The sequence below is a fragment of the Centroberyx affinis genome, unplaced genomic scaffold, assembly GCF_046629955.1.
Source record: "Centroberyx affinis isolate AG114_WGS23_722 - 3 ecotype Tasmania unplaced genomic scaffold, CSIRO-AGI_Caff_v1 ptg000126l_1, whole genome shotgun sequence".
NCBI lineage: Eukaryota > Metazoa > Chordata > Actinopteri > Beryciformes > Berycidae > Centroberyx > Centroberyx affinis.
In genome coordinates this window covers 100,256-121,217 of record NW_027278827.1, presented here as the reverse complement: position 1 = coordinate 121,217, position 20,962 = coordinate 100,256, and the positions used below count along the sequence as shown (strand labels likewise).

The following is a 20,962-nucleotide window of genomic DNA, read 5'->3' as shown; positions in this document are numbered from 1 at the left end:
CGTTACAACAGTGTTGGTGGAAAAAACCATCAGATAACTCCACTCGGGCATGCAGGAGTGGCATGAGGAATGCGTCAGTCGAGCATGCGTGTGTGTGTGTGCACCGCAGCTGTCATTAATGCATACATTTCTGTCTCTCTCTCTCTCTCTCTCTCTCCATGCAGAGCTGAGGTCTACCGGTACCGCCCATCACTTCGCCTACCTCCTCAACACGTCCGACTACCGGATCCTGCGTATGGATGAGGACCACGACCGCATGTATGTGGGCAGCAAGGACCACATCCTATCTCTGGACCTCCATGACATCAACAAGGATCCGCACATTGTAAGACACCCCCCCCCCCCAACCCAACCACGCACAAAGGGGCTGTTACCCCGGGGTGAAGCCAGCTCTTTTACCTCAGTACTCACAACAGCTCCCCCAGGGGAACAAATGTCCTGTTCTTTTGCCCCAACTGCGGCCATGTTGGCTAGCTCACCTCCAGTTTGTGTTGGCACACACTTTTTCTGGTGTCGGGGTCATTAAAACACTGTAATTGGGTTAGGACGATGCCCACAGGACTAATAGAGGCCTGGGTGGATATCCCTATTGCAGTTTTAGCCCAAAGATCCCATAAATGCCAGTGATGTATAACAGGTTGGATTGTAACTATAAAATGTCTGCTGTTCCCCCCCCCTAACAGATCCACTGGCCAGTGTCCGAACGAAGAAGGATGGAATGCCTTGTGAGTGGGAAGGATGCCAATGTAAGTACGCCTGTTGACAACACACACACATTCTAAGCAGGGTTTAGGATTCAGTTCAGCTGATTTCCCTCACCGTGATACTACGACACCAGCAGAAAAATAAGCAGTTTTTCATAATGCAGAATTTCAATTGCACGCAGCTCCCTCAAGTACACTATTGTTGAGAGGTTTTAGTATAAGGAACCCGTTGAAATGGCGCTCACCTGTGGGATATTGACTTGGCCCAGTAAAAGTGCTGGTTCCCTTCTGTCTAGCCAGGGAGACGGGAAGGGAACGGGCCGGAGAAGCCCAATCGACCTCTCCCTCCTCCTCCCTGCCAGCCCAGGGTGGGGAGCACAACACCACTGGCTGAGAGTGTGATATATAGTCCAAATATATAGGAGACGTACAGTATTAGTTTAGTTATGAACGAGCATTACTTAGGCTTTCATCATGCGTACTGGGTGAGGATTTTGCAAATTCTGCAGAAGGTGTACCAGTTAAACCGAATTAGGTTCTTAAAATTTCTCAGTGAATGGCTTTTCAGGTTTTGTGCAGTTTGATGATGTTTTTCTCTGTCTTTCTGGGTCTCCAGGAGGAGTGTGCAAACTTCATCCGTCTGATCGAGCCGTGGGACAGGACTCAGCTGTACGTCTGCGGGACAGGAGCCTACAATCCAGTCTGCACCTTTGTCAACCGTGGGCGCAAACCTCAGGTTAGGATTCAAGAGGGTGAAATCGCTGTCACACTTAAGTGTGCAGTGTGTCCGGTAAAGCTATTAAATAGCATATATTGATTTATCAAACGTCCACATTGGTAAAAACCTAACCAGCTTTCTCCATCATCATCGTGATCGTCGCGGTCATCCCTCTCTACTTCTGTCTGTCTCTTGCCTCACTTCCCACTCTCTCTTCACTTTCCCTCACCACCCCAGCCACCTTAACGGCAGTTTCACTTTATGATGATTTTCCTCCATCATTAATCCCGCTCATGATACCACATCTCCAGCCTCTAGACTCTTGTGCAGAGCACAGCTTCGCCGGCACACAGCTGTCGTCCCCAGTGCGCTGTTACTGCTACTCTGTTTAGTCTCAGTCTTTAATGGGACCTCTTGAATTTCCTTTACCGGGCCAGGCATCACTACCTTCCCCTTCTTTTAGCACCTCCCTCTTCTTTAAATACCACACTTGTTCCCTAATGATGATCATGGGACTTTTAAAAAAAGGGATAAATAAAAAGTAAATTTCCCCCTCGAGTCTCCCCAGAGATCACAGAGAACGCGCGATGGCAAGAGCGCCGCGCACGACTCCCTTGCTGCATATGGTTCCTATATGACCCCTTACTAACGAAGGGCTTCCATCCATCCACCCACCTATCTACCCCTCCATACATCCATCCATCCAGGCCACCCGCCAGCCTCTACCATGTGAGACGGCGGGTAATTGGAAGTGGGAGCTCCCATTATGGGGTGCCAGTGGAATGTTCCAGTTCTAGTCCATTAATGAGAGGGCTGTTATTTTCTCCATCACATTGAACAGACAGGTCCGAGGGACAGGGAGTTAACTAAACTCGCAGAAACATGAAACGATACACCCCCCCCCCACACACACACACACACACATGCATGCATACACACACACACACACACATACACATACACCTCAGCAACCTGTTTGGTCATTAATAATTCAAGACATCCACATTGATTGTTGTCATTTGACTGGATCACCACTTCAGTTCAGGCACCATGTGGGTATATTCTTCTTCCTCTGGGCAATTTCCAAAATATCTGAAGTGCATTAAGTATGAGTTTTTTTTTGTTTTTTTTTAACTGTAATAGCCAAATGTTTTGCTTTGGCAGCAGCTTTGAGGGGAATGTATGTACCATACTGTGACAGACTTTATTGACTGGACCACAGGATAGAGAACTAATATTGTTGCTTTTTCCACCATCTGCTTAAATAGACCTACGCACATTCCCTGCTCAGCTCTTACACACATACATTTTCCCAAAGTGCTGTCGCATTGCATTAATTTTTAGACGGTCAGGAGTTGTTGTCGTGTGTGGAAATGAGGTCCGATTCGATGACGCAAAAACACACCCAGCGATACAGATGGAGGTCAGGAAGGTGGATGGAAGCGTGTGTCTTGGCCCCTTTGCAGTCTCCTTCCCCACGTCCATTGCGTAACATCCAGACTGTGTTGCTGTCTCCTGTTCCAGACTTCCATGCATCTGCAGATGCCCCAGGCCGGAGGAAGGGCTAGCCGCGCGGCCGAACCCAGCGCGGTGCACGAGACACTGGGACTAAAGGTGGGATGTGAAGCCCTGCCCTCTGCATGGGCTACTGGTCACCACCAGCATGCTCCCTCTCCATGTGTCTGAGAACATTGTTAATCGCCATCGTCTTCGTCTTTACCGTCATTTTGTTCATCTCCATTAAGATTAGCATGCATCTTTTCTGGTCCGTGTGCAGTCTTTTTAATTTTGTGTCATTTGGACTTGCATCTAATTTAGTGTCAGTTTGGCAGCGTTTTTCTTTTGTTTCTCTCGTGTTGCACTCATATCCGATTCACCCTCCATTTCATGTGTAAGCCTCATTGTCTGAGCACCCTCTCTCTCTCTCTGTCGCTGTTCTTTTTGTGCTTCGCATTTGTGCTGAGTGCCACATTTTGCATGAGAAGTGGGATATCAAGTGGAAATGGCTTGTCAGACTGTGCAGAAAATCCTGTTGATCGTGAAGAGGCAGGAATACAGCTAAGTAGGCTTTCACTGCTGCTCACTGCATGTGTTTGTCAGTGTTCAATATATTCAGTGTACGCCACAGTCATATTCAGTGGTGCCATGAACAACAGATCCCTGAATCTCTCGTCACACTTATCTGAGACGCGGTAGGATGTCCCACCCTTCAGTCCTCCACCCCGCCAAGCCCTCCACCTTCTGCAGGAATGCGGCCCAGCCTCTCCCACAGTGGTGGCAGGCCTCGCCAGCATCTGACCCACTCCCACAGCAGGCTCTGTTGGCCCAGAGCAAACACCAGCCATCTGTAGCCAACTAGCCGAGCGGCAAAGGAAATAATGGAGCCACATAGTTGAGCACGACTCCACTGTTTGAGCTCTCCAAGCACTTCGCAACGCGGAGAGGGACTTTTGAAGGACACAGGGGCTTTACTTTAAGCCCGACGTTTTGAATATGCAGTGTGCAACACTTCTGAGGGGGTTATGTTTTACGAGAGGGTTGTAAAAACACGTTCAGAATAGCGTTCCCCCCTCGGCACATGTAAATGTTTGTGACCTTTGGTTGCACGTCAACATCTGGCGTGGCTGCGAGTGAGCTGCCAACACCTTCATATTTGCATGGGTGGGTGATTTTAATCAAAGGTGAGGGGGAAGCACACAAGGGTTCATGTACAATCCAATGGAGGAAAGTTTGGCACACTGCCCTCTTCTCTACCCTGCTTTGGTGATGACAGACAAGGACAGGGATGTCTCTCTCTCTCCCTCTCTCTCCCTATCCCCCTGTCCCTGATGGGAGTGAGAAATGGGGATTGGACATGCTCTGGTCTGGCCACAGGACATGTCATTGCATGCCATTGATTGGTTTTGCCCCGCTCACATACCCAAATTCCTGCCAATCACCCTTCGATGCTTGCATGCCGGGATGCCATGAGCAGTGAGCATCAGTCATCCAGCCTCCATCCCAGGCTTGTTTTCACTGTGCCGGATTACAGGTGTCAGCAGTAAGCCTGCACAGCCATAGGCACTAAGAAGCTGAGAGATATTTGGCATGCAGCTTGTTACGCCGAGAAGAAGCAGCCAATGACATGTTGTTTTGCGCGGCGGAGTGGCATGTAGATGGATTAGAAATTCTTCGGTTTCACCGCATGTATTTTTCTGTATGAACGCACGCTCATTATTCTAATACTTCATCCTCCATCAGGCCTTATAGGTCCCACAGGATTCGGGGGAAGCACATACGCTGCCTCATTTTCCCTACACAAGGGAATCACCATGACAAGATGAAGAGTGCTGAATTTATTGCCATCTCTTTTTCCATTTCAGGAAGAAATCTTCCATTTGGAGCCGGGCAAAGTGGAATCTGGAAAGGGAAAGTGCTCCTACGACCCGAAGCTCAACAGCGTGTCAGCTTTGATCAGTGAGTATAGTCTGGGTTCGGTCGCATGGGGTGGGTGTCGTGGACAAAGTGGTACAGTCCGGCCCAGTTCATTTTAGCTCCTAAATGGACTCTGCAGTCTCATCCCATATGGATTGTTCATCTTTTATCTCCCATTTCTTAATATGGCCACCTCCCTGCCCACAATTTATTTTTTTGGCAAAAAAATGTACTGCCAGAGCTTACCAGGAAGACCAGGCCAAGTGTCCTTTCCATTCTGTGTGTATTTCCCACGGGGTGAATCACAGTGGACCGACCGCTCAGTGAAGCCCAATCATAAAATCATGAGGAATTTTGCCTTGTTAGGGTAGAGGTGGGCACAGACACAGACTGGTGGGAGCACTTATAATCAGTAAATCCTCTGCTGGGGCTTTAGTGGCTTCCAATCAAAATACATAGGCCATGCCAGAGTATTTTGCCACCGTTTGTATCACCAATTGAAAAATGCAACTGTTTATATTCCCACATTTAAATAGATAGAAATAGCACACACGCCAGCGTTTTCTTTTGTGGTGCAAGGAATAAAATCCACTGAAATTGTTAGTCCTTACTAAAAAAGTAGATTCCTGCACACAAGGATCGCCTCTGTATGTTCACTTTCTCAAGACATTACACCCATAGTAACACAATGTATAGTGGTTCATAGTGCAAAATTGTTTGACCATCAACACCTGTGCAAGGGCCTCAGGCTGCATGGGTAATACAAGACTCTATGGAATTTGAAACCATGTACAATTAAATATATGTACAATGTAATGATCAGAACTACAACGACTAGCCCTGATTATTACATTGTACATTTATTTATCTTAATCGCAATGGAGTGTCTTATTCCTACATCTACTCAGTGTCTATCCATCACATTGTAGTAAAATTACATGTAACACGGTCGAGTGTTGATATCTTATCCATTTGTTGTAACTGTCATGAAAGCGACGTCCTTAGCCCCCGCGCTGAAGGTCAGTCAGTCAGACCCGGACCACACAGTTTCCACCAGTGAAAGGTGATCCTCTCTCTGTGGGGCGAGACAGTGGGTGTAAATCGCCGGCGCTGCTTTCCCACATTAGCACAGTGCCAGCTGACCAGTATGGAGCCGGTGCTGTCGTCCAAGATGGATTTACCTCCCACTTCCCCCAGTTAGCATCATGCAAGGAGCACTGTTGTGAGTGTTGATAAGGATTAAGAGCGCTTTGCCCCCGACAAGACATTCAACACTGACCACTGTTACCCTTGAGAAACTGCACATAGTCCTTCACCGCATCATCCCTGGACATTAGAATGGAATGTCATGACATAAATCTCCATATAGCACTGCTGAGGAGACATGACATTGAATCGGTATAGTGTTGTTTTTGTTCCCTCTGCCCTAATTCCTGCTGTCTCCTGACCCCATCACCGAGAGCTCCGACAGTCCACATGCTGGGACACCTGCTCTCCGATGGGGCCCTTACAGCAACTGGAAGACCAACACCCAGCCTCCCTGCTGTTTAACAAGGCTGTCGGGGTGTGTGTGTGTGTGTGTGTGTGTGCTTGTCAGTTGGCGTGCGTAGATGTGTGTATTTTTGTATAATACATCTATAAACGTTTCAGGAAGATGGTTTTATCTCGATCCATCAGTGGGTTGATCGCTATTATCTTGGGTTACAGAATCGTTCAGTACATGTGTGTCTAAAAGTAGACAAATATGCTGGTGATGACTTTGTTATGCGATGCTGCTGGATGCTGGAATGGAGACTCCTGGGATATTGGGTTCTAAAATGCTGAGAAGGACTGGACGGTACTTTGTGAAATGGGACCCTTGGTCTTTTGTGCCAAGGGTGGTGCTGGAATAATGTCAGAGTCCAAGAATTTCACTAAACTGAACTGCTCTCTCTCTCTCTCTCTCTCTCCCCCTCAGATGGCGAGCTCTACGCTGGTGTCTACGTTGACTTTATGGGAACAGACTCTGCCATTTTCCGCACTCTGGGGACAAAGACTGCCATGCGAACAGACCAGTACAACTCCAGATGGTTGAATGGTAAATGTCCTGTTCAGCGCCCAAGTGATACATACAGGGCTTTTATCCAATTTACACAGCCTTCCTGCACATCTTGTGCATATATGACCCAAACAGGGTTCCAAATGTATAGCTGAAACATAAAGATACTAGACCCTATGTATGCGTTTGCATATGCTTATAATCCCTCAACGAATGATCTTGATAAACAGGAAATGCTGAGAGTTTATAAAGGACTCCAGCCAGATGTTTGAGATCTTTCCGCATATCCTTCCTCTGTCTAATCATCTCACCCTCTCTTCTCCTCCCAGACCCCGCTTTCATCCACGTACACCTCATCCCTGACAGCGCGGAGAGAAATGATGACAAGCTGTACTTCTTCTTCCGGGAGAAGTCCTCCGAGATGGGTCAGAGTCCTGTGACCCAGTCGCGTATAGGACGCATCTGCCTGGTGTGTACCCAGTCAGAGCTGTGTGTGTGTGTGCATGTGTGTGTGTATGTGTTCTGGAGTGTAAACATAATAAAAAGAAAGCCTAAATCAATATGAAAAAATAGGCTGGAGCCTCCTAAGGCAAATCACCCGCTGTGTTTGAATGTTTCTGGGTGCAGAAGTAGTATTTGGCCAACACTGACGTGCTGGAATCCACATGTGTCTTTAACCTTCCTGCCCACAATGCATCCCTCTGTCTGTGAGATTGCCCTCTGACCTCTGACCCCGTGATCTTCTGACCTCTTCTCCCTGGTAGTCTTAAAACTCACGAGGCTTTTAATGTAAGGAGCAGCGTAAAAGCCGCTGCCTTTAAACCAGCTCTCCTTTTAGAGTCCTTCCCAGTTAAACTAGACTTCCCATCACCAAAGCCTCTGTGCCCTTCTTCTCTAGAATCCCAAATTGAGCTGAGCAACAAAAACAAATAGCGGCGACTGTGCTTGTCTCTGGAGGGTAAACTTGGAGCCGGTGCCGCGTCTTTCTGAGCTTTCGGAGTATAATATTTATACAGGGTGTATGTGTGTTTGCTTGCGAGCATTATAGAGCGGGTATGTGTGCGTGTGTGTGTGTGAGCCGATGTGGCGTTCGTGTGCTCGTGTGTGCCTCAGCTGTTCGCCGTTGTATTTATTTGAGGGGGTCAGGCGCTGACCCCACGCACAAACACTCATCCCCCTCCCAGTGGGCTCTGCCCCGGCCTCCGGAGACCCGCTCCTGTCATTCTTACTTCCCCGGACATCTGGATGCTCTTACTGCCATTCTCTCCACTGGGCCTTCCACCCCGCGCACCACCGAAAATATACTCACCCGTACACTGTAATTACACTGGAAATTATGAAAACATTTCAACTCCCAAAATTGGATTCATCAAAAGTGCATGGAGAATGTAGAATGTGAAGCATTTACAGCCCCGCGACCACCCTTTAGGGTATTAAAATGATATATTTGTTCCACACTACTTGCCACGGGCAATATTTCCCCAAATTTACGGCCCGATAATGTGCTTTCCCCATCAGAGTGCGACAATCAGGCAGGATGAGTGCTGGTTGTGGGGGAGGACTCTAAATCACATATTATCTACTGGTCTCAGCTCTCTCTTATACTGGGATGGAATCTGGCCTCGCTCCACCACAGATGGAAGAGTCTAAATAGGAGGAGACAGTGTTTACCGTCTCATCCCCTCACAACTAGCCAGTCCCAGTTCCCCACCCACCCACCCACCCCCACGCGTTCCCCGGCTCTGCAAACCGGGATCCAATATGTACAGTGTGTGTGGGTGGCTCCACCTGGGTTTGTTTTTGATGGGAGGACAGAGGAGGATGTGAGTGTGAGTGCATGATGGATAAAGTGTTCTGTGTCCCCCCCCCCCCCCCATGCAGAACGATGATGGAGGCCACTGCTGTCTGGTCAACAAGTGGAGCACCTTCCTGAAGGCCAGGCTCATCTGCTCGGTGCCGGGGGCCGACGGCATGGAGACGCACTTTGACGAGCTCCGTGAGTCAAACCTTACACCTCCAAACCGAGAGCACACTGTCCAACTATCTATTTTAGGTTAACGTGATAATCTAAGGTCATTTAATTTAAGGAATGAGGAGGCGGAGGGATGCTTGGGCCATGTTTTTGGTGTTTTGCTGTTGGAGCTCTATTCCAAAATAATATATACTTCAGGTAATGTTTTGGGAAAAAACATTACCTGAAGTTTATCACTCAATATTTCTAAAATATTGAGAATCCATTCTGTAAATGTATTTTGTCTGCCAAGAACTTTTGTTACCCATTATTTATGCAATTAATCATTTTATGACAGAAGGTGTCACTTTTTTCAAACGATGGCAAAAACACCAGCGAAAGATGATGGGACAACTTATTTCAGACATATTGGTTTTCAGGTTCCTGTCATGTATAATCACATCTACAGTATTAAATGGGAGAGTAGTCTACTGTAGGGTCTGTTTCTACAGCAGTCTATACTACCAACTGCCAAGAGTGTACTTATGCACACACACACACTCAAACCAGAGACCAGCCCTTGGCCCATATGGCAGCCTACCTCCCCCGTCCCACTCCCACCTCCCAGCCCTCATATGGCCCATACGGCATACTGTAATGGGAATCACACACATACTCCCAGCACTGTAGTTGTCATTTTCTCTCAAGATGTCTCAAACAAAAGGCCCCATTCTCTTGGATGTGAAGTGTAAGATGTCCCCCCCCCCCCAAACAGCGTGAATGTAAGGGGCGGGCCTTGTGGCGAGCAGATCAGATCACCCGGCAGGAATGTCAAGACTGTTACCATCTCCAGGGGAAGCTCCTTCTCTTTCTGTCTCACTGGTTTTAAAATAGAACCACAGAGTGATAAGGGTCTGATGCGTGAGGCTACGGTTGCTCTCGACCTAACCTCAAGAATGAAAAGTGCCATGCCTGCTCGGTCCGATGATGCCTCTTTGTCGTTTTATCTCGCTGACGCATTCCTCACTTCCATCTCGACGTGCGCCAAAGTTGTAAAAGCCCCATTTTTGTTTTCACAGTCGACATTTATTTCAGCCCTAATCGAGTGACTGTAAAAGCGACGGGTGATTAATTCTGCTTATGCGTGTATGCGGCGCGCACTTGAAAGCGCTGCGGCCTTCTCGCTCATTGGCGCCGTGTACAGCCACTTCACCTAAATGACGTGAAGGGGCTCCGGAGTGGGAATGGGCTCACTTTGCCTACTCCAAATGAGTTTTCTGTCTTTATAGGCCAGGTCACTGTTGACACAGGCGTGCTGCGCGGAGCGGGTGCATGAGAGGGCTGGAGAGTTGTTGGTGGTTGGCGCGCGCTATTCAGGATATTGCTTGAATAAAGCTGTAAATGTGTAGTGGAACAGGCTGCTGAATGAACAAGGACAGGCATCACAGGGTTAGACATGCCCACAGTGAAGCGGAGACAGACTGAAAGACAGGCATGTCAGTTGGCACAGCGGCCATCCCTGCCAAGTGCTCCTAGAGGGGGCAGTAAATTGGATGTGACTGAGTTTCATGCTAATAGCCTCAATTTTACTGTCTGGTTTGAGTGATTATAAAACTGCCTTGCTTGAGACTCGGTCTTTACAGAGGAAAATAGAGATTTTAGGATTTCACAAGGGCAAATGGGTCATTAACTGCACTGAATGCAGGTCATTGAGGTCTACATACATACTAAGGCATGTAGTAAAGAGGCAGTGTAGATGCACTGTTGAAATTCGCATCAAGCCAAGACCAGTTTGAAGAGTTCAGCTAACCCTGCTTGAGTGAAGAGAGTCAAGGTTCTTACATTTTCACCCTCATTTTAAGAGTTTTAATAAAAGGATGTTAAGTCATTACTGAGGAGTTTGATGAAATGTCCAGACCAGCTGTTTTCCTGGTGTGGCAGTCTGCTATGGGAAGGCATTATAGCAAGGCACGCCTGAGACCCAGGGAGTTTTTACAGTTGGAACGTGTAAAAGTTTTGGCTCTACCTGACACCTAAATGACCCGCAGTGATTTGAAACACACGACGCAAGAGGCCCCCATCAAGCCTCACGAGCGCTCTTGTGTTGTAATTTAAAAAACGCACACACACATACACGCGCGGAAGAAGCTGCCCTGCTTTAGACGAGGAATGCTTTTAGCTTTAGACAAGCATCTGATCAATATCCCGGCGTTGCTATCTTGCAGTCAGACAGATGAAAGTGGTAGAGAGAAGGAGAAAAAAGAAAGTGGAGAGGGAAAGAGAGACACTTAAGAGGTACAAAGAAAAGATATCTAAAAAAAAAAAAAAAAAACACACAAAGGTTGAGATCAAGCAGAAAATGAATTCAGTTTTGTGAGGAAATGGGAAATGTGGAGGCTGAGATTTTATTGCCATTCAAATGTAGGAAGGAGAAAGGGCAGTTGTGGAACCTGGATCCGTTCCTAGCGCTTATTAACATGCGAGTGCAGAGATCCCCCGGAGCTACGTCTTCGCTGCCCCTGTCAGAATAGCTTTTATTGCAAATCAAGTAGCTGTTTTTTCCTTTTTTTCACGGAGCCTTGATCTGTTTTTAGCAACAGGCTGCTGTGCATATGAGCGCCGTTCATGATAGCTCTATCTTCGCCTCTTGTGTGCCTGCGTGTGTGTGTGTGTGTGTGTGTTTGTGTGTGTGTGCAGATCACTCATTTCTGCAGGACAACAGCTGGGTGTCATGACAAGCATCATCTGTTGTGCGACACCCATGACAGCCCGGTCTTGCTGTGTTCATGCTAAGCCATGACCGTTCCATTGCTCTGGCTGGAGCAGCTGTGCCGGGCCAAAGGAGGATGGCAGGATGGTGTGTGTGTGTGTGTGTGTGTGTGTGTATGGGTGTGACTTTGGGGAATCGGGTGGCTGCTGAGAAATAAGGACCATTTGCCTGCTATCTCTCAGCTATCTCTCAGCTCTATCCCTTGCTCCAGGAATGAGCTCACGGCTACAGACGATCCCCGGAGAAAGGCTTGACTGACTGCCAGAGCGCACTGCACAGACACACACTCACTAATATGCAGAGGACCCGAACCCAGCAGGACTCGCTTTAGACTCCGAGACAATGCTCACCCCCTCCTCTCATCATTCTATCTGCATAGCAGCCTGACAGCTAATTTCTCATGCTGGTCTATATGGGGCTGCTAGTGCATAAATCTGAATTGGTATACTTGCACTTTTGTTTTTTGTTTTTTGTTTTTTCGACATCTGATCAGCGCCCATGCTGTTTCCTTACTTTTCAAGCTTTGAATAGTCTCTTTTTTTCTCCTCCAGTCTCTTCTTACTCGCTGACTTTCTCATCAATAGCGTCTTCGCTCTGAGGCCATTTCCCTGTACACAACTAGGTTGGCCCCTCATTCGCTGTTTCGTGCCGGAGGGCCTTGTCCTATTGTAGGAAGTGAATGCGCCTCCTGGGACTAGTATTTAGGTCAGGTACAGAGCAGGAGAGAGACTTATCACCCACCGCATGTTTAGCTCCTCTTTATTTGTTGCTGTGGTCCTTTCTCCGCTATCACCGAAGGGATCGTCTAAATCAGGCGATGTTCAACGTCAGAGTCCTGCAGGACGAACCATGTGAGCGTTCGTGATTTAGGGAGCTCCAAAATTGGCTTGAGAATATATGATCCGGTCCTCCTTTGGGAGAGAAGAGATATTTCCTTTCCTTCCAAGTGCAAGACATGAACTATGGACGCAGGAAGAGGAGAATCCCTGCACATCACGCTTAAATCTTCTGTCTCCTAAAAAGAAAGTCTCATGTGGCGCAGCAATCATGTTGTCCTGCTCCAGTCTAGACTCTGCCAAATGTTTGATTTCACAGCTCTACTGTAAAATCTCATGGCTGCTGCTTGAGATGGATTGCTTTATACCAGCCCACATATTGTGTTAACTTTTGAGCGGCCGCAGATCAGTGATGAATATTTATACTTCTGTTTAAGACGGTTTGGACACTTTGTAAAAGGAGTGATACAGTGAAGCCTCTGCATGTTTCATTCTGATGTGCTGTCAACCAGTCAGTGAAGCCTTCACCTTACTTGTCCTTCCCGAGGCCATGGTCCAGTGTTTCCTCTTGCACAGAGCAGACTGCTGTGGGTTTACACCTACTGTTTCCGTCAGCAGGATATGGGATATGGCCGGAGGGCAGTCTAGAAGGAAGGGACTCACCTCATTCTCATCCTCTCCTCGTTTTATCTAACAAGTTTTTCCTCTTTTCGGCTCTGCTAGACTGCTAGCTAATGTGCCACTTCCTTCTAGCTCTTTCATGAACTATAGCGTGACAGAGCTCAGGACAGTCGGACACCCACATTCACTCAAACACTTAATAAGCAACGCAAAGCCTGTCATAGCAATTTTTATTATTTAGATGCAAATATAGATCTCAGAGACCCGCATAGTGGCATAAAGACACGAAGACAAGAGAAGGGCCGTTCCCTGCCTCTGAAAGTTCATCTTTTTTTTGTTAGTGCGTCAACCCCTCTGATAAGGTGCAGCCTAAAGGTCTCGGTGCCTAAGTAAGGCTGGATTGACTGGAAGCTGTGTAAATATTAGTGATGAGGCGTGTTTGTGCTGTGGAGCGTGATGTTTCCTCAGCCTGTTCTCTTTGCACTAATGTGATTCCTCTCTTTTCTCTTTCAGGAGATGTTTACATACAGCCAACACAGGACACTAAAAACCCTGTTATATATGGAGTTTTTTCCGTCTCTGGGTCAGTAACTGTCACAGCACTATATGCACAATACCAACAATAGGATCTGTGTTAAGATAAATTGTCTAAGTCAGATAAAAAAAAAAGCAATAAATTAGCAAATGCATACCATGTATTGAATAATTAGCTCTTTTTTCTTTTTGTGAGAGATACATTTTCCTGACTCTGACTCTCTGTTCCCTCTGCACAGCTCCGTCTTCAAAGGCTCAGCGGTTTGCGTCTACTCCATGGCCGACATCCGCATGGTCTTCAACGGACCCTTCGCCCACAAGGAGGGTCCCAATTACCAGTGGGTGGCCTACACCGGGAAGATCCCCTACCCTCGACCCGGGACGGTGAGCCTCACCCCACGCTGACCCCGCACACATGAATCCCACAAGCAAGCTGGCATAACAGATACTTCTCTCCGCCGACTTAGGCCTCAAATAGAAACCATCTGACCGAGACGCAAGCCTCAGCATAACCAAACACAGAATGTTACAGCGGGACAGGCCCTCCACTCTTCTTTGTTCCTGGGATTACTTGCGCTCTGTTCTGCGGGTGTCACCTGTGCTTATGATGTTAATGCTTCTTGTTCTCTCTCAGTGCCCCGGGGGAACGTTCACCCCCAACATGAAGTCCACCAAGGACTACCCAGACGAAGTCATTAACTTCATGAGGAATCACCCTGCCATGTACAACGCCGTGTACCCGGTGCACAAGCGCCCCCTGGTGGTTCGGACCAACGTGGACTATGAGTTCACCACCATCACGGTGGACCAAGTGACAGCGGCAGATGGCAACTATGAAGTGCTTTTCCTGGGAACCGGTGAGTGTCTTGTGGATTTTGAACTGTATTAGACCATCTGTAAATTTGTTAGGAGTCAAGGGAGGACAGGAACCAAACCTTCAGCTTCAGGTCATGACCCCCACCTTCATTGATGATTTTTAGCAGACTTGGGTGTTTACATGTATACATGAAGCCGGAGTGTACTCATGAACCCTTTGATTAGAGTCAGGATGGTGAATGACAATGTCTGTGGAAAATTTAATGATGGAGGGAATCCCCAACCCCCGCCTCCCCCCCACACCCCCACCCCCACTGCCATCACAAGCGGAGGGCCTCCCTCATCATTTATCATTACAGAAAGAAAAGAATTCTTGCCCTTTGTGCTCGAGTGGAAATTTAACCGATCAAAGGGATTGCACCTCGCTCCGCTCGCTTGAAGTAAACATAGGGAAGTTTTGTACCTGCGGGGCAGGGGGTGGATCAGCAGTGGGAGGGCAGAAAAGAGGGAGAGAAAAGAAAAGGAGAGGTAAGAAGAGGGGGGAGGGGGGAGATACAGTTAGGTTATCCATCACCTTAATCTTGCCCACTGGTGTAAGACAGATTATCTGTTTGTCTCCATGCTTTGAACCTTTAATAAGCACCTAGAATGACATGCGTCCCCCTCGCAGCACGCAGCCCTTACATGCGGCACATGATGGCTTTTAACTGGCTTCTTTGTTCATCTTGGGTTCGGGGGGTGGGGGAGGTGAGGTGAGGTGGGGGGGAGGGGGGGGACTAATGGGTTTGTGTGCGATGGCGGTCCGCCCCACTGTGCCTCGGGAGCCGGAGGAATGTCCCGTCCCTTTCAGCTGCTGTCAGAGGCAAGCATTCAGCCCTGCGCTGGGCCACATTGGACAAGTCATAATAAATCTCAGGTATCCCGCTCACAGGAATGCCTCGCTCTGTACAGAAATCAAACACGCCGCCGGTTAGGGCGCGGCCCAGGGAATACCTGCGGGGGCTCCAGCAGAATGGGTCAAGGCAAGGAAATTGAGGATGATAGCGGAAGGTTTGTCATGGCAGTGACAGTTTGTAGGCTAAGGCAAGTGGAACGGAGCTGTACATCATTCGGGCAAAGGGTTAAGCTGAAGAGATCCACGTGAGAGAGGTGCAGGGTACAGTATGGGGCCTGATGATGTGGGGATTAGCCCTTCGCCCTAGGTGGCTGAGAGAACACAATGGGAACCCTAGGGGCTGATTTGACAGGCAGAGGGGTTGTGAGATTGCAGGTGTGTGGCTGACAGGTGTGTGTGTGTGTGTGTGTGTGTTGCGGTCCACAGACAAGGGAACAGTTCAGAAAGTGATTGTTCTGCCCAGAGACGACCTGCAGACCGAGGAGCTGGTCCTGGAGGAGGTGGAGGTGTTCAAGGTGAGCTCTCCTTCTCGCTTATTTCTCCATTGCTCTCTCTCTTGTGCAACCAGGCTTCAACTCCCACTCCTTTCCCAGTTCCTTCTCTGCTCTCTCACTCCCTCTCTCCCTCTCTCTTGGTTATGTCTCACACCTCCTCTCTCTGTATTTCTGACATCTCTCGTTCTCTCTCGCCCCATCTCCCTCCTTTTTTTGCTAATGCTTTTATACATGACATTTTCAGCTACTGTAAAGATAACACACGGTGCTCACAATAAATCATTTTCTTTCTCAAGGTCCCTACTCCAATTACAACAATGAAGATCTCATCCAAAAGGGTAAGCATGTCTGTGCAACAGATTACCTTATAGGCCTATATATCATTGCCGGGATAAAGAGCAGGAGGGAGGGAATGAAATGAAATAAACGATTTGGAAATGTCACAAGCTACATGTATACAGCTGTGGAACTAATGCTTCCCTTCATAATTCATAGAATGCCTGTAAGTCTGGGAGAGACAATGAACAGAGAAATATGGAAAAGGCATTAAAAGTTTAGTGTTGTCTTTCACCGTGATTAAAATACTTGGCCTCCTCTGCGCGCCATGACATCATTCTACACAGAGTGAGAGAGAGTTACCATTCTACACAAGGCTGCCTGAGAGATGAATTCAAAACAGCTGATCATAAAATTTGAAGGTGCGTCGTGGTGGAACGATGGCAACCTGAGCGTTATAGAGATGAGCTCAACGGCTGCTCTCTCAATAGTCTCCCAAGTGCTCCAGAGCAGGCTGCTGTTTTAGCACATCTAGATTTAACACTTATCTCATTACATCCGTCTGGGTTTGTGGACTCTCTCTGCCTTGGCTCAGTGCATCTGTTCTAAAAAAGAAAAACCTCAGGACGCCCTTATTTCAGCCTAGCCGAAGTGTTGTCTAATGCTACATTTAACGCCGTTTTCTCTCCTCTTCTCCCCCCCACAGCAACAGCTGTATGTGTCATCTGTGGTAGGGCTGACCCAGCTGGCCCTTCACCGGTGCGATGTGTACGGCGAGGCCTGCGCCGACTGCTGCCTGGCCAGAGACCCCTACTGCGCCTGGGACGGCAAGTCCTGCTCCCGCTACTCGGCCTCGCAGAAGAGGTGAGCACCAGCAACATCACCAGCATGAGCTACACTAACTAAATAACTAACCGACTGACTCGACCGGTTTGCTGAATGACATTCATGTTCATATGAAATACATGTGTCAGCTGCCTGGATGGCTGATTGGCTGTATAGGTTATGAAATGGCACACAATGTGTTTTAATGGCATTCTAATTTATTTTAATCACAGTACATTCACTATAGTCTTCTGTAGGTAACGTTACACTAATAAATGTGCAGATTCAGCGTCGTATAACCAGTGTAACCAGTGAATGAGATAAATGACCTGATAATAGAAGCATAATGGGAAGTTGCTGTATGATTAGACCCATTGAATTTGATCGTTGAATGGCTCCATGTATTGTCGAATGGCTTTGAATGGCTTGCAGTTGCTTTATAATATTTTCTCTCCTTATTCGGCAATACTGGTCTGACCCCTTTAGACGTAGCCGGAGGCAGGATGTCAAGTACGGGAACCCCATCCGCCAGTGCCGAGGCTTCAACTCCAACGGTAAGACATCTCACCGTCAGTACTTCTCTTGGATTCAGCCCCCTGAATTTTCATTTCTGCTCACATTTGCTTATTAATCACATCTAGCGTAGGCCTTGTTAACGCGCTAGTCGACAGGTTGAGCATAATGACACATCTCACTGTTGCTGTTCCAAAGCGTTGAAGGCATTCATTGTTATGGGCTGTAATGACTGCATTCTGGCAGCTATACAGCGCTCTGTGGAAACTGCATTGCATGCATCTGAAAAGAACTTTGATTTGCCATGACTGAGATTTTGGACTTAAGGAGCTCATTGTAATGAGTGTTTGGTTGCCATGGAAATCCCTCTCTCCCTGTGCGCCCTGCAGCCAATAAGAACACTCTGGAGATGGTGCAGTATGGGGTGGAGGGGAGCAGCACCTTCCTGGAGTGCCAGGCCCGCTCTCCGCACGCCGTCATCAAATGGCATCTGCAGAGAGACAACAGCGACCGCAGGAAAGAGGTGAGCAGCCAGCTTGTGATGTTTGTCAAAGCACATAATTACATAAGCGTGCTGTATTGTGGAGACGGCGCACTCGAGTGCATGTTTGAAGTTGTTATACAAACAAAGACAATAACTGAACATCCTGAAAGTAAATGAAGTAGCTCAAACTGTTGCAGCGCTCACTTTCCTGACATGGGTTAATGAGGGATGATTGTTCCTACAGATGAATACGATTCCTTTTTGGATATCCTGGGAGGAGCAGGGGTGGGGTGGGGGGTGTGGGGCACTAAAGCAGAGGATATGCCCCTCAACATTTCTTTTCACTTTGTTACTTTGTTGTTATGGTGAGACGGAGGTTATGTTTTCTGCAATATGCCAGATTTGAAAAATGAGTCCGGTGTGATTCTTTCCAATTATCTGTTAATGCGATTAAGCGACGAAGGGCTGTGATTGAATGATGCCTGTTTTTTTGTTTTTTTTCCACCGACCTTCAACTGTCCCCATACGCAGGGGAAGGACATACTGTATAAAGGAGAACTGTGAAAACCCCCCTCTTATAATATATAACCCTGAGGCGCTAGTTAAAGTTTTATTGTGAGGCTATGTAGTGTTGCTGCCTCTCTTTTATTGACTATTCTGTTGGATGGTCTCTATTCCCACAGGCAGGGCTGACTTGGCTCTGCCGCTGCCTTGCACATCTGATTCTGAGCATAAAAGCTGTCATCACCTAATCAGAAACCTGGATGGGGATAAAAATGGAAAACACCAGTCACTGTTTGATTAAATGGAATCGATGGTCTCATTTGTTTTCTCGAGGATATTAGTCATACATGCAGAGGCCATGACAGGGAAGGTATGCACAGGTAGTTACAACACAGGTATCTTATGAGCTCTCTCTCTCACTCTCTCTCTCTCTCTCTCTCTCTCTCTCTCTCTCTCTCTCTCTCTCTCTCCCTGTTTCTCTCTGTCGTTCTCCCAGATGCGTTCTGACGGGCGGGTTTTGAAGACGGAGCAGGGCTTGCTGCTGCGCTCCCTGCAGCCGTCCGACTCCGGCATGTACCAGTGCACGGCCACGGAGAAGAACTTCAAGCACACGCTGGTCAAGCTGCAGCTGGTGGTGCTGTCGGGCCGGGCCGTCAACAACGCGCTGGTGGAGGGCGGCGGGGGGCTGGCGCCGTCCTCTCTCCACACCGGCAGCAGCCCGTGGACCCCCAGCGCGGGCCAGTACAAGGACCTGCTGACCATCCTGAGCCAGCCGGAGATGGGCCTGATCAACCAGTACTGCCAGGACTACTGGCAGCTCGGTGACCCGCTGCTGGGAGCCATCAAGGCCAAAGACCTGAAGGAGCTCAAGGAGCAGAAGAAGCCCCGCAACCGCCGGCATCACGGGGAGGGCGAGGAGGAGGAGGAGAAGCAAGAGGAGGCGGAGACATGAGGAGCCCGTCCCCCCTCTTGTCCGGAACGCCCTCGACCACCCCGCCCCTCCACCGCCCCCCCCCCCCCACCCCCACCCCCCCGTCCCGTGAAAACTGGGAGAGACTCATTGAGAGTAACGACGTGAAAAAAAAAGTTCAAACCCGGAAAAAAAGCAAACTGAGAAAAAAAGAGGCTTACAAACAAAATCCCACATACATCCCTTCTAACAGTAAGATATATGATACACAGTATTTATTGTAGGTTGTATATAGTATCATTCTGTGGATTTCTTTGTACTTATAGAAAAAAACATGCTCTTTGTGTATAGGTACCTTTGGGGCAAATATTATTGTTATTATTGACGTTGTTAATTTTATTGTTGCTGTTACTGTCATTACAAAAATCTCATCTTTCATCGGTCAACATCGTATGACATTGACGACTGTTTGGAATGTTAACTGGCATGTAAACTGTTGGGAGCGAGCTGCGAGGAGCTCTTTAGGAGGGGAAATGAATTGTGGATCAGGGCTGATGGGATCTCTCTTGTTTCTTGTTTGCTTCGACTCAAAGCCAGGACCCTTAACTCCTGGACACTCCAGGAATCCCTGTGACGCAGCCTCTGCATGGCTTCATGTGGACAGAGACTTTTTATTGCGAGGGATCCACAAACGGTCCCAGTTATCTGGGGGAAAAAAGTCCCTTCTCCATGGAAACCCAGACATCCAAATGACTGTTCAAATATCCTCACTGTTGTAATTGGCCCTTTTAACAGGTTATTGGTATCTTGTCCTGATTGGTAATTTCTTCCATTTCCTGGTTGACTCAAGGATTGACTCTAAAAGGATGCAACATCTTTGCTACTTGTTTGCTCAAATACTGATTATGAATATGTATATTTGCTTAACAAAAGGATGGAAAAAAGGATTTAAATCTCAATTGTATTTTGAGAAACTTGCAATGTATTTTCCAAAGGGCCATGAGCTACAGTTTTCATTGATAAGCTAATGTTGATAGAAAGAGGCAAGCATCGGATCAGTTTTCAAAGAAAAGTTTGAATGAAATATAACGGTTGGGTACTTTTTCAAATTTAAACATCCCTTTGGACTGAGAGTGAGGTGCAATAAAGGGTGGAGGTTTTGCACAGAGGGCATTATTCTTTAACCTTCAAAGGACTCGGGAAACAAACTGTGGAAGGTATATATCCAAAACATTGGCCGGGGCCAAACGCGGCGAGCACACGTGGGCAAGGTATATTTCACTTTGGCCAAAAACAAATGGCGATCCAGTTCAAGATGAAAGAGGTGCCCAGGTCAGGCAGCAGTGTTAGCTCTGAGACATCTCTTGTTGTTTCTTGGTGCATTTAGATCCTTTGACGTTCATGTGTGGAAAAAAAAATCGCCCATATACACAACAGAGCATTGTAACAATGTTGTGACACTAACCAAAATATTGGGAAGCTGGCTTTTCATTGTGTGCATGAACCTGTATTTGTACTGTAATTCTGATAAGATACTATGTGGTCGTTTTTTCTGTTCTTCATCTCTAGAAGTGTACAGTATGGCCTGAGGGACATACTCAGTGCAGCAAAAGAAACACAAACTGGGAGAAATGCTTTACATTAAGATGCCCTACCTGCAAACATACCCCTGTATAAGACATGGATGCATCTTTATATGGATTTTAATACAGATTTTGT

General features: G+C 47.6%; 1 protein-coding gene across 1 annotated transcript in view; it reads left to right on the top strand.

The window, feature by feature from the left end:
• Positions 1-20,838, top strand: part of sema3fb (sema domain, immunoglobulin domain (Ig), short basic domain, secreted, (semaphorin) 3Fb) — a 57,056-nt gene extending 36,218 nt beyond the window's left edge. The window contains exons 3-18 of the mRNA XM_071529566.1: positions 165-325; positions 684-746; positions 1,321-1,440; positions 4,785-4,878; positions 6,794-6,913; positions 7,204-7,343; positions 8,756-8,870; positions 13,506-13,575; positions 13,766-13,910; positions 14,161-14,383; positions 15,664-15,752; positions 16,028-16,069; positions 16,714-16,871; positions 17,319-17,386; positions 17,735-17,868; positions 18,830-20,838. Of these exons, the coding sequence (XP_071385667.1) occupies positions 165-325; positions 684-746; positions 1,321-1,440; positions 4,785-4,878; positions 6,794-6,913; positions 7,204-7,343; positions 8,756-8,870; positions 13,506-13,575; positions 13,766-13,910; positions 14,161-14,383; positions 15,664-15,752; positions 16,028-16,069; positions 16,714-16,871; positions 17,319-17,386; positions 17,735-17,868; positions 18,830-19,285 (2,198 nt within the window). The 3' untranslated portion in view covers positions 19,286-20,838. The remainder of the gene's footprint in view (positions 1-164; positions 326-683; positions 747-1,320; positions 1,441-4,784; positions 4,879-6,793; positions 6,914-7,203; positions 7,344-8,755; positions 8,871-13,505; positions 13,576-13,765; positions 13,911-14,160; positions 14,384-15,663; positions 15,753-16,027; positions 16,070-16,713; positions 16,872-17,318; positions 17,387-17,734; positions 17,869-18,829) is intronic.
• The last annotated feature ends 124 nt before the right edge of the window (positions 20,839-20,962 follow it).